At 41.8% G+C, this 20,182-nt stretch overlaps 1 protein-coding gene across 2 annotated transcripts in view; it reads right to left on the bottom strand.

Moving 5' to 3' along the window:
- The window catches only part of PCCA (propionyl-CoA carboxylase subunit alpha), an 805,290-nt gene that overhangs the window by 128,702 nt on the left and 656,406 nt on the right, over positions 1–20,182 (bottom strand). For both annotated transcript variants that reach the window (XM_073569504.1, XM_073569503.1), the window contains exon 21: positions 2,160–2,213. In XM_073569504.1, coding sequence (XP_073425605.1) covers positions 2,160–2,213 — 54 coding nt within the window. The remainder of the gene's footprint in view (positions 1–2,159; positions 2,214–20,182) is intronic.

The raw sequence follows: 20,182 nt of genomic DNA, 5'->3' as shown, positions 1-20,182 counted from the left end.
CTAGAACCAAATTAGAAAAATGTTGTCTCTGTCCAAATATATATGGACCTAACTGTATGTCCAACAGGGCAGAGCCAGGATTTGAACCCCCCAGTCTCCCATGTCAGTGGTTGTGCACTTTTAACAGCTAAGGTAGTATTATAGTGTTAGGAGCCTTGGTATATAATTTACTTTAATTTATTTTCCATTTATTATATATATATATATATATATATATATATATATATATATATATATATATATATACACACACACACACACACACACATACATATATATATATATATATATATATATATATATATATATATATAGCGCTGCGGAATATGATAGTGCTATATAAGCAAAGTATAATAAACATACACATATACGGTATATATACATATATCTGTATACACACACAGTGCCTTCAAAGAGTATTCGTACCCCGTGACCTTTTACCCATTTTTTCACCTTACACCCAGATATGTAAATGTATTTTATTGGAATTCTATGCATAATATATGTATATTATACACACACATACATATACACACACATATCATTATAGCAGGCTAGGAGGTTTTAGGGGGATTTTAGCCTACCTGTTGAAATGTTTAGGCAACTTAATTTGCATAAATCGCACCAACAAAAGAGCATTAGTGCACTGTTCAAAAAATATCTGGTGTAAAGGTACTATCACACTTAGCGATGTACCAGCGATCCCCACCAGCGATATGACGCTGTCAGGATCGCTGGTACATCGCTAAGTGGTCGCTAGTGAGCTGCCACACAGGCAGATCTCACCAGCGACATCGCTGGGGACGGGGGGTCGCTACTTACCTGTCACACTAGGCGATCCTGCGTCCTCCCGCCCGGCTCCACGCTCGCCTCTCCGCAGGAAGCGCTGCAGGAAGCTGACGACGAGAAACAGTCCTGGACGTTCTTGCGCGATCAGCGATAACCAGCGGGGGAGCGGGTCGTAGGTAAGTATCAGACACAGCGATGTCGCTAGCAATATCGCTATAAAGTCACAAGTTATAGCGATATTGCTAGCGATATCGCTTAGTGTGACAGTACCTTAACACATTGATTTAGTATTTATTTGGTGAATCTCATTAAACCAGTTACATCTTTCTTAAAAGGTTATTTCCATTTTCTTACATGTGTAACACTGTAAAATGTTTGTAAAAACAAAGAATATTGCAAATTATTTGTTATAAAATCCTGTCCGTGCTCAAGAAAGTAGTGATTTTCAATTTGTAGGTTATAGGCTCGTAGCCTTCTTTATCAGGCTACCAGTAGTGGCCAATCATGTGCAGGCTTACAAGCTTGTTTAATAAAGCTTGTAAGTGCTGCTCTGATGCTGGTTGGATCATTGAAGCGAACTATTAGCTCTTGAACTGGCCAATTTCAGTGCCATATATCAGGCAGCTTTGCCTGTGCTACATCGGAAAAAAGCACAGTTTGGGTCAGTAGCACAACAATACCGCTGATCCGAACTGACAATGAAGCAAGAGTGCACCCCCCTTCAGGAGATCTTCTACCACCCTTTAAAGCAGCCTAACAGCTAGTGTACATACAGTATCTAGCAATATTCGGCAGCAAAAATTGTCCCTCTTAATTAAAATGTGGCTAATTTTATCATTTCGTGTTCATGGACCACCCCGTTCTAGAAGATAACATTTTACATTAATGTAAAAAGTGTCTGAAAAAAATAAACACAAAAATATGGTGCATGCTATACTTTCCATATATTGATCACTTTGTGATCGAACCACATCCCTACTAATAGGCCCTGCTTCGCATATTAATTTATTTTACACACCCAAATGCAAAAGGATCCCAGCAATGCAATATAGATGTTACTACAGTCAGGGCACAGGCAGCTGACCCATCCATGTGACATGAACCTTATGCTCTCTAAGTTCATTCAATACTGGCTATGAAATGCTAATGATGACCACACTAGCCAAATCCTGTATCAACGTGGAAGCCAATACTCGCACACCATATATTCTGAGGTCCAAAGGGAATCAGAGATCTTGTTTTTTTGGGCCCACAAGAAATATTCTTGTGCACATTGTATATCTATTGACTGTAGTAGTTAATTGTGATTATTTGTTATATTCTATGCAAACAAGCACTCTCTCATTGAAGACAGGCAAAATTGTACTCACCACTGTGCCCAAGAACTGAATGCTAATATTGCCAGCTGCATCACGACTAAGGCACTGAATGGAAAAAAACAAACAAAATTGTTTAGGAATTACTTCTCTGACTAATAAAATACAGAATACTTGGGTCTTTAGCTAGAAAGCTTAAGGCCTATGAAACACATTGATAAGCAAGAAGTATTATTGTGAATTAAGAATGTAAAAAAAATCAGGTCTATAATGGATATAAGGGACAGCGGTAATCACTATCACATCATCAGGCATCATGTAGATTCATACAGAACACAACAAGATCATAAGAATACAATTCTATACAAATCTACTTATACAAATTACATGCATTAATAATGTACCACTATGTGTAGATCTGGAGTTTCAATTTACAAATAAGAGACATAAGCACCATATTCCGTTTTGCAGCGGTATATATTATTTTGACACCCTCCCTGATGAAGCTGCCTCTGCAGCGATACGCGTGGGGCTCCTCTCACCTTGCCCTGGTCCCGGGACTGCTTCCTTCTTATCATGGACATCCCTGACATCTTTGGCTTGACTTCCTGCCTGCTCTTTTTAGGTGATATATGCTGATTCCCTAAAGCCCACACTGGTGATTTTGCAGTATCTATTACCCATTTATTTTGTTTTAGCCCCACTAATAGGCTATTATACCTTGGACTGTTTACCATAAAATTTATCTCTTCTTGGCTCCCAGATTACATGCATATATATTGTATACACTCCTTTACATTCCAGCAGTCTTTTTTCCCCCAACTGCTTCCACCTGCTTATGATTTTTCATGTTGGTCCCAAAATTTTGCATGCACTTTATCACCATTCTTGGGGACGCCCATCCACGGTCCCATTTATATACAACTCTGTATATAGACCCCCTATGGTATGTTCATGAGTTTGTTCATCTGTGTTACAGTTCATTCTGATTCATACATGGACCATTTATTCCAGGCATGTGATTGTGTTGTTTCATATTGTTTTTAATCATCTTGGGTGTTTTTTGTCTGTCCTTAATAAAGTATTTTGATATTTTTTCTCAACCATGAGTGTGCTATGATCATGCATTGACTTTTTCTCTCCTTTTTTGATCAATTACAAATAAGAGCGACATAGCACCATATTCTGTTTTGAAGAGGTATATATTATTTGCCTACTGTTAAAGAGGACCTTTCACCAGTTTAAGTATGAGAAACTGGACACATCATGGAAGACTGGCTGCAGAGCAAAGGAAAAAATAATATTTTTTTACTTCTCCATTCCAGAGGTTTTTGCTTGTAACCTTTAGGTTATAATTTATATTAAGTACAAGGGAGGCATTACCGGAGATTTTTTAATGTGGAAAAAGTGAAAAAAAGAACACTCCCACAAAATAGCTCAGAGTAGGTTTTACAGTGAGAGACATGGAATGACAGTTTGCTCTCACTGATCCCACTGAAGAGCGATCCGTGATTTCAAAGTCCTATGAGTAGTTCAGAGCGGAGTGTGATTACCAATACTTTTCAGCATTCAGTCAGTGTGAGGTAGGGTCAGTACAGCAGAGCTCACCCTACTGAGGAGAGCTGCTAGAAGAGTTTGTAATAAGATAAAGCTCAGCTGCTGTACTGACCCCCCCCCCCCACACTAACTGCCATGAGATGAAAGGTGTCAGTAATCTGCCGTCTTCTCCTAGCACTTTGAAATCACAAAGCTCTGCAGTGAGACCAGTGAGGAGAGCAGAAAGTCTGTCATTTCATGTCTCACAATTAGAAACCTGCTTTAAGATATTAAGGAGGTATGTTGCCTTTTCCCCATTATGTTGTCATCTACTCCTGATTGGTAAACATCATGCAGGGGAAGAAGTACACGTCCCCAGTGAAATAGACCTGGTAACACCATTTTGCATCAGCCAAAAATAGAGTGTGTAATTTAGCTATTCCATGTCATGTCTCCCATGCCTCCCAAATAGCTTATCTTATTAGGACTAGCATTGGAAGAAAAACAAACCTTCACTGCAATTATAGTAATTTTTTTATCGCATTGTTAAAATTTGTACAAAGTCAGGGACACATTTTAACTTCAAGTCATTCAACAATTTTATAGTCATTATTCAAAATTTCTATCTATCTGTCTGTCAATGGTTTTGGGTATTCCACACAGTCCCAACATGAATGGAATGCTAGGAAAACACTTGCTCCAGTTCGATGGCAAGAGTAATTCCAAACTCAATTGTAATAAACTGCCCAAAGACTTGTTAATTACTCTACCCACCTGCAACACAGACTAATAACAGTTAAGGCTATGTTCACATGTCGAGAAATTATCAGAACGAATCGAGCAGAAATCCGTGAGCAAAAAAGATGTGCAGACACAACCTTTTTGTCCGTAAAAAAAAAAAAAAAAAAAAGGTTTCAGCTGGATTTTTTTTTAACATTGAAGTCTATGGAAAATGTTATTTTGCTTACTGGAGGTGGAGAAGTAAAGATTTAACATATAGTACTGGACATTTGAGCTCTCAAGTAATCATATATTTGAATTTGATCCAGTAAGCAAAAAAACGGTCCCATTTCAAATGGGAGAACAATGGATGGCTATTTAACGGATGTTTTCTATAGACTCCAATGTTATAAAAAAAAAAAAAAAAACAACGATCCAGCTGAAATCAGTTTTTTTATTTTTAAACAAAAAAAAATATGTGTCTGCACATCTTTTTTGGCCAACGGATTGCAGCTGGATCTGTTCTGATGATTGCTGGACATTTGAACATAGTCTAAACCTGCAGTTATCGAGAGGTTCGGAACACAGTCCGATGTGTATGGATCCCCCCCATCCCAACCTGATAAATGTTAAAGAAGAGAAGGAAACAGCACTTTGGACTGACTTTTTATTATCTAAAATTTAAGCCGCCTTCAAAGATGTCCGTCAAGGAGACAGGAGCACTCGACAGAGAAAGCGCTCGTGTATGGGAGAGTTGTGCTAAGTAGCTCCAGTCTAAACTGTTGAAAGCATTGTTCAGTCAACAGCTATATAAAGTGTAAAGTTTAGTCAGTAATGCTAAGCACAAAAATCCTGCTTGAAATGCAAAACTATTTTCTATGATACTCCGCCAATTGCCAAAATGCCATAGACAAATTCTGTTTATCTAAGCAAAGAGATAAAAAGATTACACTGAAACAATTGGCACATTTTATCACTTCTATTAAATTTTTATGAACTCCATACCTACACCATAACTGTCCAAATAGATGTAAAAAGTGTTTGTAAAAAACAAATAAATAAATGGTTATGCATACTGTATATGTCACAGGGTTACCGTGACAGTGTGGTGCTAGAGGACAGCAGCATCTGGTTGCTCCTACTCTGGTGCGGAGAAGAAGCACTTCTCCGGCTTATTAAACATGTTTATTTCTTCTAGCAGAACAGGGGTTAATCGGCAATGTTGATAATCCCTGTGCTCAGCGGTGCTTGGTTAGTCACTCCTTTTCCCTAAATAATCTGGGTTCTGTTACTAATCCTCTTCAGTGTTAGCTTTTTGCTGCATGGCTAAAGGAGAGAGAGAAGAGGGTATGAGAAGCAGTGCTGGAGGAGTTATAAGCGACTGTTTGGTTTGTACGCTTGGTAATTCCTTATCCTTCCCTATTTTGTTTTTTGCCCCTTCCTGAACACCCCAGCAGATTCCTCTGTTATATGTGAGTGAATATTTGGTGTGTATGGTGTTTTCAGTTACCCCTTGTCTTTGCTGCCCTGTTTGTCGGGTTGGTGTACTGAGGTGCACAGTAGCACCCCCTTCTCCCTGGGTGGGGGAAGAGAACAGACGGAGGGCTATTGTAAGAGATAAGGCAAGGGTGGAGGCCCTGGCGTCTTTGCCATCTTAAGTATCCCGGGGAACAGAGCGAGCTAGGGCGCCTCCTAGTGGTAGGGCCAGAAAAGGAGTCGGTGGTCCCAGGTCACCCGACAGCTGTGTTGTGACCATTTATTTGTTTTGTATGTGATGGAATCAAGTCCCAACCAATAATTTCTGTTGTATTCAATAATCTGGTGTACATATATTAATGTGAAAGTGCCCTAGGAATGTTATAAACACTCCTAAAACTACTAAACCATGAAGGAAAAGTTGTGGAAATATTAAAGGGAAGGTGCCATCCCCAAAGAAATTTTTCAGCAATTGAAAAAATGTAAAGAATTAATGTTCACATTTTCTTAAAAAATATGATTTGTTTTTGATTTTGCAAAATATGAAAAATAATTTTAAAAAGTTTGGCATTTCTACTTGTTAACACTAAGGGGAGCAGCTACTGAAATTTGGCACAAAAACCTAGTGTACAACTAGCTCACATTACTGCTCTGCAGTAATTATGGGCGGAATCTGCTGACATGGGTGTGATGTCACTCCTCTCCTCCCCTTCTGGATGTTTGCTAAGGGAAAAGAGAGGATGACATTTAGGAACACAGTGAGTCGCCATTTTGATGGGGCCTGCAAAGGTACTGACTGTCTTTGCATGTAATGTCTGGATCAGAACAGGTCACCAATCAGCAGAAATATTTCCTGGATTTCTGTGGAGCAGACGGTCCATCCATGTGTATAAAACACAGCACTCTATGTACAATCCCTTGCACCGAACAGGGTGCACCCCATAGACCAGCATACTTCTCTCCTGAAATACTCTGTGCTGCTGTCACCCTGCTCCTTCCACCATACATCAGGCCCCTGTTGCCTCGCTTTCACACATCGCCAGGACAGGATCTGAGGAGAGGAATGGGGTCTTCGGTCACTGAGGATAGCAGGCAGCAAGGATTCTGGGAGCAGGGTGACAGCAGCACAGAGTATTTCAGGAGAGCAGTGTGCTGGTCTATGGGTGGCACAGAGGGAGATATATGGGGGAGGAACAGGGTGACAGCACCACAGAAATCCAGGAAACATTTCTGCTGATTGATGGCCTGTTCTGATCCAGACTTTGCATGCAAAGACCCCATTCCCCTCCTCAGATCCTGTCCTGGCGATGTGTGAAAGCGAGGCGACAGGCGCAGTCCGGGATGACCCTGGGAAGCAGGCTGGGGGGAAATGTAGCCGTACAGTAACGATAAAAAGTAGACCCCTCTCTTCAGCTGCCTCACCAGCCCTCCCCTGACTGCACCTAACTATTACCCCTGACCCGTGTGCAGGTGCTCAGCCAGAACCACCCTAGAATGGGTCCCCTTTTAGCAGATAATACTGCCATAGTGTTCTCACATAATATCGCCATATAGTTCACACATAATACCACCAAATAGATCATACACAATACCACCATGTAGATCACACATAAAACCAGGGTGACAGCAGCACAGAGTATTTCAGGAGAGCAGTATCACACAGGATAAGATTAGATACACTGCTCAGCAGTCAGAATCACACGGGATAGGATTAGATACACGGCTCAGGAGACAGTATCACACAAAAGAGGATTAGATACACAGCTCAGCAGTCAGTATCACACAGGAGAGGATTAGATACACGGCTCAGCTGTCAGTAGCACACAGGATAAGATTAGATACACGGATCAGCAGACTATCACACAGGATAGGATTAGATACATGGCTCAGCAGACAGTATCACACAAGAGAGGATTAGATACACAGCTCAGCAGTCAGTATCACACAGGAGAGGATTAGATACAGTGGGGCAAAAAAGTATTTAGTCAGTCAGCAATAGTGCAAGTTCCACCACTTAAAAAGATGAGAGGCGTCTGTAATTTACATCATAGGTAGACCTCAACTATGGGAGACAAACTGAGAAAAAAAAATCCAGAAAATCAAATTGTCTGTTTTTTTTTTCATTTTATTTGCATATTATGGTGGAAAATAAGTATTTGGTCAGAAACAAAATTTCATCTCAATACTTAGCTTTTTTTGCGCAGCGCATCGGGCGCATAAAAAACGCAAAGAAAAACGCAAAACAAACGCGCGTTTTTTTAACGTCATGCGCACGCTGATGCGTCAAAAAAACGCAGCGTTGCTTGCGTTTTACATGCGTTTTTGCATGCGTTTGCGTTTTTTATGCACATGCGTTTTTAGGTGTGTCATTTTTTCCATTGTCTAGAGCAGTGGTTTTCAACCAATGTTCTGCGGCACACTAGTGTGCCGCGACACATGGTCGGGTGTGCCGCGTGTCCGCATGGCTAATTTACATGCGATGCAAATTAGCCATGTGGAGGCAAGCAGGGCAGTCCCGTGTTCCTGTGTCGCTTCCTCCCTGACACAGCAGTCAGCGGCGCGGCTGGATGACATCATCATTCAGCCCCGCGGCTGCTGTGCCAGTGAGAGGAAGCTGCCGATGAGGAGAGGTGAGGGGTGTGTGTGTGTGTGTGTGTCTAGGTGAGAGGTGTGTGTTTGTGTGCGTGTGTAGGTGAGTTGATGGATGTGATGAGAAGCAATGATGGGAGTCATGGAGAAGGCGGTGATGGGGAGAGGGCAATGGAGAAGGCGGTGATGGGGGTGATAAGAAGGCGGTGGTGGGGAGAGGGCAATGATGGGGTTGTCGAAAGGGCAATAATGGGGTGGTGGGGAGAAGGAAATGGAGGTAGTGGAATGTGCAATTTCTACATGAAGGGGATTATGATGGGGCATATTACTACAAGAAGGTGATAATGATGGGGCATATTACTAAAAGAAGGGGATAATGATGGGGCATATTACTAAAAGAAAGGGATAATTATGTGGCTCATATACTGCAATATAAAGGGGTACAATGAGAAATACTATGGCCATGAGGCTGGAGTACAAGCGCCAGCTCATATACTATATATACAGTGGGGCAAAAAAGTATTTAGTCAGTCAGCAATAGTGCAAGTTCCACCACTTAAAAAGATGAGAGGCGTCTGTAATTTACATCATAGGTAGACCTCAACTATGGGAGACAAACTGAGAAAAAAAAATCCAGAAAATCACATTGTCTGTTTTTTTTTCATTTTATTTGCATATTATGGTGGAAAATAAGTATTTGGTCAGAAACAAAATTTCATCTCAATACTTTGTGATATATCCTTTGTTAGCAATGACAGAGGTCAAACGTTTTCTGTAAGTCTTCACAAGGTTGCCACACACTGTTGTTGGTATGTTGGCCCATTCCTCCATGCAGATCTCCTCTAGAGCAGTGATGTTTTTGGCTTTTCGCTTGGCAACACGGACTTTCAACTCCCTCCAAAGGTTTTCTATAGGGTTGAGATCTGAAGACTGGCTAGGCCACTCCAGGACCTTGAAATGCTTCTTACGAAGCCACTCCTTCGTTGCCCTGGCGGTGTGCTTTGGATCATTGTCATGTTGAAAGTCCCAGCCACGTTTCAGCATCAATGCCCTTGCTGATGGAAGGAGGTTTGCACTCAAAATCTCACGATACATGGCCCCATTCATTCTTTCATGTACCCGGATCAGTCGTCCTGGCCCCTTTGCAGAGAAACAGCCCCAAAGCATGATGTTTCCACCACCATGCTTTACAGTAGGTATGGTGTTTGATGGATGCAACTCAGTATTCTTTTTCCTCCAAACACGACAAGTTGTGTTTCTACCAAACAGTTCCAGTTTGGTTTCATCAGACCATAGGACATTCTCCCAAAACTCCTCTGGATCATCCAAATGCTCTCTAGCAAACTTCAGACGGGCCCGGACATGTACAGGCTTAAGCAGTGGGACACGTCTGGCACTGCAGGATCTGAGTCCATGGTGGCGTAGTGTGTTACTTATGGTAGGCCTTGTTACATTGGTCCCAGCTCTCTGCAGTTCATTCACTAGGTCCCCCCGCGTGGTTCTGGGATTTTTGCTCACCGTTCTTGTGATCATTCTGACCCCACGGGGTGGGATTTTGCGTGGAGCACCAGATCGAGGGAGATTATCAGTGGTCTTGTATGTCTTCCATTTTCTAATTATTGCTCCCACAGTTGATTTCTTCACTCCAAGCTGGTTGGCTATTGCAGATTCAGTCTTCCCAGCCTGGTGCAGGGCTACAATTTTGTTTCTGGTGTCCTTTGACAGCTCTTTGGTCTTCACCATAGTGGAGTTTGGAGTCAGACTGTTTGAGGGTGTGCACAGGTGTCTTTTTATACTGATAACAAGTTTAAACAGGTGCCATTACTACAGGTAATGAGTGGAGGAAAGAGGAGACTCTTAAAGAAGAAGTTACAGGTCTGTGAGAGCCAGAAATCTTGATTGCTTGTTTCTGACCAAATACTTATTTTCCACCATAATATGCAAATAAAATGAAAAAAAACAGACAATGTGATTTTCTGGATTTTTTTTTCTCAGTTTGTCTCCCATAGTTGAGGTCTACCTATGATGTAAATTACAGACGCCTCTCATCTTTTTAAGTGGTGGAACTTGCACTATTGCTGACTGACTAAATACTTTTTTGCCCCACTGTATATATATATATATATATATATATATATATATATATATATGGTATATGCTGATAATTATGTGGCTCATATACGTGGGACTGTATGTATGACTTTACATGGGACTGTATATATATATGGGAATACATGGGACTGTATGTATGAGGTTACATGGGATTGTATATATGAGGGGGTTATCCTTTTTTATTTAACTTTTTTAAAATAAATAATTTATTGAAAGGACCTCACACTGAGTGAGTAAAAATACATTTAGAATCTATATTATTAACTATATGTATAATATGTACTGTTTTAGTGTCATTTTGTGCCATTTTGGTTGGTGGTGTGCGCCGGTATTTTTTACGTATAAAAAGTGTGCCGCTGCTCAAAAAAGGTTGAAAATCACTGGTCTAGAGAACATTCTAGACTTGTTTAACTCAAAAATGCATGCGCAAAAAAACGCAACTGTGCGCAAGACCATGTGCACGCATGCGTTCCCATAGACTTCAATGTGTTGTTTTTGCGCATTCCGTGCGCAAGCGTGCGCATGCGTTTTTTTGCCAAGACAGGGCGCACCAAAAAATGCAACATGTTGCGTCTGGCGCGCCTGGCGCAAAAGACAAAAAAAGCATGCGCACGAAAACGAAAGTGTGCGCAAGACCATGCGCACGTCATGTTAAACATAGGTGCGCAGTGCGCATGCGCACGGGTGCGCACGATGCGCTGCGCACAAAAGCGCTAATGTGAAACCAGCCTAAGTCTTCACAAGGTTGCCACACACTGTTGTTGGTATGTTGGCCCATTCCTCCATGCAGATCTCCTCTAGAGCAGTGATGTTTTTGGCTTTTCGCTTGGCAACACGGACTTTCAACTCCCTCCAAAGGTTTTCTATAGGGTTGAGATCTGGAGACTGGCTAGGCCACTCCAGGACCTTGAAATGATTCTTACGAAGCCACTCCTTCGTTGCCCTGGCGGTGTGCTTTGGATCATTGTCATGTTGAAAGACCCAGCCACGTTTCATCTTCAATGCCCTTGCTGATGGAAGGAGGTTTGCACTCAAAATCTCACGATACATGGCCCCATTCATTCTTTCATGTACCCGGATCAGTCGTCCTGGCCCCTTTGCAGAGAAACAGCCCCAAAGCATGGATGTTTCCACCACCATGCTTTACAGTAGGTATGGTGTTTGATGGATGCAACTCAGTATTCTTTTTCCTCCAAACACGACATGTTGTGTTTCTACCAAACAGTTCCAGTTTGGTTTCATCAGACCATAGGACATTCTCCCAAAACTCCTCTGGATCATCCAAATTGCTCTCTAGCAAACTTCAGACGGGCCCGGACATGTACAGGCTTAAGCAGTGGGACACGTCTGGCACTGCAGGATCTGAGTCCATGGTGGCGTAGTTTGTTACTTATGGTAGGCCTTGCTACATTGGTCCCAGCTCTCTGCAGTTCATTCACTAGGTCCCCCCGCGTGGTTCTGGGATTTTTGCTCACCGTTCTTGTGATCATTCTGACCCCACGGGGTGGGATTTTGCGTGGAGCACCAGATCGAGGGAGATTATCAGTGGTCTTGTATGTCTTCCATTTTCTAATTATTGCTCCCACACTTGATTTCTTCACTCCAAGCTGGTTGGCTATTGCAGATTCAGTCTTCCCAGCCTGGTGCAGGGCTACAATTTTGTTTCTGGTGTCCTTTGACAGCTCTTTGGTCTTCACCATAGTGGAGTTTGGAGTCAGACTGTTTGAGGGTGTGCACAGGTGTCTTTTTATACTGATAACAAGTTTAAACAGGTGCCATTACTACAGGTAATGAGTGGAGGAAAGAGGAGACTCTTAAAGAAGAAGTTACAGGTCTGTGAGAGCCAGAAATCTTGATTGCTTGTTTCTGACCAAATACTTATTTTCCACCATAATATGCAAATAAAATGAAAAAAAAACAGACAATGTGATTTTCTGGATTTTTTTTTCTGTTTGTCTCCCATAGTTGAGGTCTACCTATGATGTAAATTACAGACACCTCTCATCTTTTTAAGTGGTGGAACTTGCACTATTGCTGACTGACTAAATACTTTTTTGCCCCATTGTACATGGCTCAGCAGTCAGTATCACACAGGAGAGGATTAGATACACAGCTCAGCAGTCTGTATCACACAGGAGAGGATTAGATGTCCAGAAGATTGCCAAGTGTTTTGAAACAGCAGGGAGCAGCTCCTCCTATGCTTTGCAAGAGCAGGGGCAGCAGCTGGTCGGGTGTTTTGGAAAGAGCAGCTCGGTCTCCAGGAGCTCGTTCTGGTTCTTCTCCTGCAGCTGGTATGTGCAGAGTGAACATCCAAGCCGTTATGCTGGAACAGTACAGCATCCAGGGCTTGCAATCGAGTGTAAATGTAGCTAAAAGGAAAGCATTGGGCTCTAATAAAATAGCGCCTGGCCACACCTGCAGCTGTGAATTGTGCTGCCCACAGGGGCGTGCCCAGTTCACTCCTGATGCTGCAATGATAGAGATAGGGTCGGGAGCCGACTGTTATGTCTTATGCCTAGGGACTGCCGTAAATGAGCATGGAAAGTGTCGTTTAGCAGCCAGAAAGGTAAGATGGCAGCCCCCAGTGGCTGCATTAATACAGTAAAAAAAACAAACCATACACACAACTGAGTCAAACTTAGGGGACAATATCTTTTTACACTATTTTCTTTTTTACATTAAATTATGAAAACACGGCACCTTCCCTTTAAAATCATAGGATCGATTGAAGTGTTAGTGATATGCCAAAGTTAAAAAATTTAAACATTGTCTCTATTGCAGTCTTCCTCTGTAACACGACAGTCTTCGTGGGCGGTGGTGTAAAGGAACACTTGCTGTGGGTATCTGGCTCGTAGCTCAATGGCGAGCATAAGCCATCTTACGGTGTGGTGTGGTATAATGTATGATAACTGGATCCTTCTAGACTTCATTCCAGGCACAGTAACAGCTCAGTGTTACATTGGTTTAGCAGTGGAACTAGTGGTACAACCATTTCTCCAATGTGTCCTAGTCAGTTTTTCAACACAACAAAGCCAGTCTGCATACTGCTCATGAAACTGGGAGCAGCCTGTGTGGCCGATACATGATCCTATGGTCTGTAGTGTCTCCAGACTTGTCTCCCATCGAGCACATCTGGGATGTCGCTAGATGACAATTGCAGACAGATCTTGATGATTTGCATGTACAAAGTACAACAGCTCTAACTAAGCCAACCAGTAGGTCATGCAAGTGCATGTATTTCTGCATGTGATGCTCACACTCAATACTAATTAAAATCTGGATATTTTTTAAATTGTGCTTCCATTTTTTTTTTTTTATCAGTTGCATATCATTAACAAGTCTATCAATCGTGATTTTTAGAATTCCAAAAAATTACCTTCTTGGTATTGTAATTTCAATGTTGAGGATTGTAAATAAAACTATAGTCAGTTTGAGAGTTGAAATATTTACCATTTGTGACATGAACCTCGTTCTCGCTTTCTGTGCATTCACTGCTGGCAGTATAAATGGCAATGGTCATACTAGAGAAAGCTTGCAGCAAGGTGGAAGTCAATACTTATACACCACACATTCTGGAGTTAAAAGAACATCATTTTCTGAACATAAATGCACGACACCCTCCATAGTGTGTATATATATATATATATATATATATATATATATATATTATACTTAACATAGAAACAAGCAGTACTGCGATTACAGGTATCAAACCTTTCTATTCATTACTCTTGCTATGTGAATGTATTGATCGCTGTACTGGCATATTTTAGAATACCACCTCTCATATATACGTGGCTCGGCTTTTTTCTTTGTTCTTTTATAATCTAATTGAGTAATGTTAAATGGTTAAATGGTACTTCGTTGTATCCTGAAATCAAAAATTGTTTCCAAATTCAAGGTACCTTAATTAAAACATCAAAAAACTATTACGTGTCATCCTAGGTTACTCAATTTGTGGACACAGACCCTGACAGTAGAGGTAGGCACAAGATGAAACAAGACTGGAAAATTCTGTTGGTCAGCTTCAACGATTGGTTTCTTACATCGGGTCAGAAGCATTGTATTCCAGCACAGAAATGGGGATATGGGACTATTATATTCCTGACTTTTTTTGCAATTCTTATTATAGTCAATTAATATTTGATTAACACATATAAATGTAGACTGTAGAATGTGAGCCCTCGCGGGCAGGGTCCTCTCTCCTTCTGTACTTGTGTGTCCCTTATCTTGCATATGTTTATTGTACTTGTCTATATTTCCCCTTTTGACATGTAAGGCGCCATGGAATAAATGGCGCTATGTAAATGTATAATAATAATAAATAAGAAACATGCCAAATTTACTTTGCACTGACCGGTTGTTAAAGATGCATATAGCCTTCTCCGCTGCATAGTTTGGCAGCGTGGGCTTTCAAAGAAGGGAGGCAAGAGAGGAAGATGTGGTTTCCCCACTTCTGTGATAGTTCAATAAGGTGGCACAATTTGCTGATGCAGTGCATTGAAACTACAGCACCATGGAAGACTGTGAAAATGTGAAAAACGACAGCAAAGTAGATGTGGCACAGGATGAATGAGAGAAGCATGACTCCAGAAAAGTGATTTTTTTAAGCTTAACAACTTTTTTTTTAAATGGGTATTGTCATTATTAATAGCATTTACAGAGGATAGAAGCACCCACATACTGTATATCAGACATAAATGCCACATTCTGTGGATATACCATAAATGTCAGATGAGAAAACCTGTATAACAAATGATACAAATGGCACTTTCTTTAGGATCACAGTGGTGGATACAATTCTAATCTGAAATCTTAAGTGGTGTGAAAAAAGGAAATGGTACCAACAACTGGCATCATTTAATGACAGATTAATGGGATGGAAAAAACGGCAAATATAAGGTTAGAAAAGAAAAATTCCATCATTTACGTTCATAAAAGGAAACGAGAGTATGGGCTTTCCCACAGCTTCCAATAAATAACGCAAAATGCTTTTGGAAACTGCAAAGGTGAACAAAGCCCAGAGTACCGACAATGAGCAGGGAGAGTGCCAAAACAAACAAGGACTGAGTGCCTGATAAGCTGTCAGTACATGGCAAGATGAAAAAGAAAACAAGAGACCTTTTATCATTTTATTAGCACTCCACCCTAATTAGTGGACTTTTGACTATTGTGTTACATTTTGCTCAAAACTAAGAGAGGTTGCTAATGTCATTGGAGGATGCCATTTATTCAGTCTCTTTTCTTTTAACTGGGGGCATGTGGTGACAAACAGAAAACTCCATTCAATGAATGTGTGACCTAATCATGAAGAGTAAGCACAGATAATAAGCCAGATTTGCCCTGCATGTTCCAGATGACAAAGTCAGGACACTGGTACATAGGAAAACGAGGAGCAGCAGAGAAGGCCTTCCTCCATTCTAAATAAAGGCCATTTGCTATGGATAGATACAAGGGAGTTTGCTGCAAAACAAAACAAGAGCCTCACAGAACAAGGTGGTCTTGCCTTCACAACAAGACCAGATAATTGGAACACCTTTTACTTCTGCATATTAAAAGACTTGATCTCTGCTCTGCCACCAAAGAAGGGCACAGATATACAACACAGACATTGTGCAGCTGTTTCTGAAAAGACAGAGGTATGCTACATTCAACTGAGCACAAATTCCAAAATTCAATGCTTAAATTGACAGTGACATTGAGCAGGAGAGGGAGAGACAAAAAGATATCAAGAATAAAGAATGGGGAACAAAGATGAATAAGATAAGATAAAATGTGAATGTCTGATGCTTATTAAAAGCAAGGTTATTAAAATTCGCAGAATATCTGGTATATATAGTTTGGCTAATGCCCCTCGGTTTAGTCTGTAATGTACTCGCACTACATTCAGACTCACATTAATAATCAATAACTAAAGAGAAGAATAAATGTATAAAAAGGGACTATATTAGAGCTAAGAAATAAAATTAAATGAGAAACAAGTGAACTTTTGACATTATGAAGCCGATGTTGAGGATAATAAATAAGGATCTACTTTTTCAAACTTTCCGAAATCTGCTCCACTTATGATAAAGGGTGCAGTTTGTTAATACAGCTTAGGCTGGTTTCACACTTGCGTTTGGAGGCACAGCGGACGCTCACAGTGAAGCTCCGCGCCCTGCCGCGCCTCCTCCAGGCAGCTTCGCCTATGGGCAGGTATGCTTTTGCCGCCGCATGCGTCCTTTTGACGGTGCGGCGACCTGTGCCAAATGCAACGTGTTGCATTTTGGAGGAATGCGGCGGCAAAAGCATACCTGCGCACGGCCTGCATACCCAATGCTAAAGATAGGGTACGCAGGTCGCATGCATGCGCCCATAGGCAAAGCTGACTGGAGGTGCGGCAGGGGGCGGAGCTTCACTGTGAGCGTCCGCTGCGCCTCCACAGGCAAGTGTGATACTAGCCTTATGTGCAACTAGCTGGGGTGTTAGTGTTCTACACCGTAATGGTAAAACCCTCTCAAAGCTTTATTGACTAAGAGTCCGTTTACTCCAACCGATCAGCTGCATCTTTACAGATTCATGATTGTTTAAGTAGGCTGTTTAAACAGGAGGAGGGTCCTTCAAATGCACACAATCTGTATTAGCACATTCAGTGTGCATAGACTTCCATTTGTCTTGGCAGTACAGGTCCTATTTACATGAGAAGATGAGCTGTCGAGAACAATGATCTTTTGGGCAAACCAAAGAATCATTTCACCCGATGAACGAGCAAAGCGTGATCTGCAGCCTGTTTACATTGCATGATTATTGGCAAATGATAGTTCCTTTAATTGTGCATTGTAAACACATCTTTACCCAATGAGACTGATATAAGGTCAGCCTGCCAAACTCATCACATGATGCAGGTGGTGGTGGAAAAGAAAGTTTGTAACTGAGACAACTTTATTTAAGGTGGGCTAAACTTACCCATCCATTGACTTGTGCTCAAAGGCTATCCACTAATTACAGAGTAGACTTAGCACAGTTTTAGATCAAAGGATTGCGCAGAAAGTTGCCACAGTACAAGAAAATAGGCCCATCTCCTTTTTCTGATAGGACCATCTGATCTGTATGTGTGCTTTTTTCCGATTCTAGCACTGGACTGGACAGATGGACCAATCAGACAATATGAAAAATTATAGCTTAGGGGGTAAAAAAGGAGAACTGTAGAACACAGTACAGCAGTCTATTTATCATAACATTTAATTATATTCAGCAAATGCTTACTTTGGCAATGGAAAAATATATCTTTTTATTTAAGAGAGAAAGACTCCCAAGAATGTTGCAGTTTCTGGGGCCTGGGAAAATTGGCTTGTGCTATTCTTAGACCATTCATTTAAAATATTTACAGGGTTAAAGGGAATCTGTCACCCCATTTTAGCCCTATCAGCTGTCGGCACCGCCATCAGGGGTTTATCTATAGCATTCTGTAATGCTGTAGATAAGCCCCTGATGTAACCTGAAAGATAAGAAAAATGAGTTATATTCTACTCACCGGGGGGTGGGGGCGGGTGCGGTGGGAGTCGCGGTCCGGTCCGGGTCCTCCCATCTTCATACGATGCCGTTCTCCTCCTCACTTCTGCCGCAGCTCCGGCGCAGGCGTACTTTATCTGCCCCGTTAAGGGCAGAGTAAAGTACTGCAGTGCACAGGCGCCGGGAAAGGTCAGATAGGTCCGACGCCTGCGCATTGCAGTACTTTGCTCTCAACAGGGTAGATCAGTATGCCTGTGCTGGAGCCGTGGCAGAAGTAAGAAGGAGGATGGCATCGTATGAAGATGGGAGGTGCCAGACCGGACCGTGACACCCATCGGACCAGACAGGATGCCAGGGTGAGTATAATCTAACTAATTTTTCTTATCTTTCAGGTTTCATCGGGGGCTTATCTACAGCATAACAGAATGCTGTAGATAAGCCCCTGATGGCAGTTCCGGCAGCTGACAGGGCTAAAATTGGGTGACAGACTCCCTTTAAGGGAACTCGGTATTTTTGGCTATCGGTGTATACGCATGTGAAGTTACTGGTAGAGATGGGCGGACCCTTGGATGTTTGGGTCCGGAGGGTTCGGCTGAACAGTTTAAAAAAAATGTTTGTGTTTGGGTATACCTGAATGGGGGTCCCGAACACTCAGGCCATGTGCACACGATGCATATTTCCTGCGGATCCGCAACGGATTTTACCGCGCAGAAACGCTGCAGATCCGCAGTGTGATTTACAGTAGCATGTAAATCAATGAAAAAAAACAAAACGCTGTGCACATGCTGCGGTTTTTTCCGCGGTACAAAAAAAGAAGCATGTCACTTCATTTGTGCGGTTTTCCACCTGCTCCATTCTCCACATCCTCAGGGGGAAAACCGCAGTGGAAAACCGCAAAAAAACAGGAAGAAATCCACAGGAAAAATGCAGGTCATTTGACCTGCGGATTTCTTAAAATCTGCGGGGAAAAATCCGCAGGACAAAAAAAGTACGTGTGCACCTAGCCTCAGTGTTTGCTACGCAGTCATGTGCATGACAGCGCGGAAAACAATGCTTCTGATTGGTGGTAAAATCATCACCGCCGGTCAGACAGCCGCAGTTCCCACGCTGTCAAATGACAGCGCGAGCCCACAGCTGTGAAAGGAGGTAAAAAATGTACCTCTGGTCACTTGCTTCAGCTAATGGGACTACTGCTCTCATCAGCCTATGCCTGCTGCCGCTAACAACAGTGAGAGCAGACGACGGCTGATGGGAGCATTCATCAGCCGAGGCCTGCGTTCTAAATTAATAAAAAAAATAAAAAAAAGATGGCATGGATTTCCCTGTATTTTTGATAACCAGACAGGCAAAAGTGACAGCTGCAACCCTCAGCAAGGCTGGATATCAATAATAATAATAATAATAATAATAATATCTGCTGTTTTTTAATTATTTAAATAATTAAAAGAAAAAAAACAGCGTGGGTTGCCCCCATTTTTGACAACCAGCCTTGCTAAAGCAGACAGATGGGTGTTGGTATTCTCAGGCTGGTAAGGGGCCATGGATATTGGGTCCCCAGTATAAAAATAGAAACCCAAAGCCACCCAGAAAAGGCAACTATTAGATGCTTCAATTATGGCGTCGTGCTTGGCTCTTCCCACTTGCCCTGTAGCGGTGGCAAGTGGGGTTCATATTTGTGAGTTTGATGTCACCTTTGTATTATCTGGTGACATCAAGCCCACTGATTAGTAATGAAGAGGCATCTATTAGACACCTATCCATTACTAATCCTATAACTGTAAATAAAGACACAGCAAGAATAAAGTATTTTATTTGAAAGAAAAACAAAAGTTTTTATTTTTTTAATTTAAAAATAAAACAGTTATACTCACCTAATGCCCTTTCCATTGAATCCCTCATCTCCCGTAATTAGACAAAAATAAAAAAAACAATATTCCCTCACCTGTCCGACATTCTCTCCCACGCCGTAATCCATGTCTGGGGATTACTAGTTTTCAACCTGGACAGTGCCAAGATGTGTCTTTCCAGGCGGAGAACCACTGATCAATGAGCTGATGCAAGTGCAGCATCAATGAGCAGCAAGTGAACTCATCGAGGTTACCGCAGGTCACTGAAGCTGTATTCTTAGCCAGGTCAATGAAATGCGGTGACCT

This window comes from Dendrobates tinctorius, unplaced genomic scaffold, assembly GCF_039654945.1.
Source record: "Dendrobates tinctorius isolate UK_male_01 unplaced genomic scaffold, ASM3965494v1 ptg000026l, whole genome shotgun sequence".
Classification (NCBI taxonomy): domain Eukaryota; kingdom Metazoa; phylum Chordata; class Amphibia; order Anura; family Dendrobatidae; genus Dendrobates; species Dendrobates tinctorius.
Note: the sequence above shows the minus strand (reverse complement) of the source record. Positions and strands in the feature narration are given on the sequence as shown.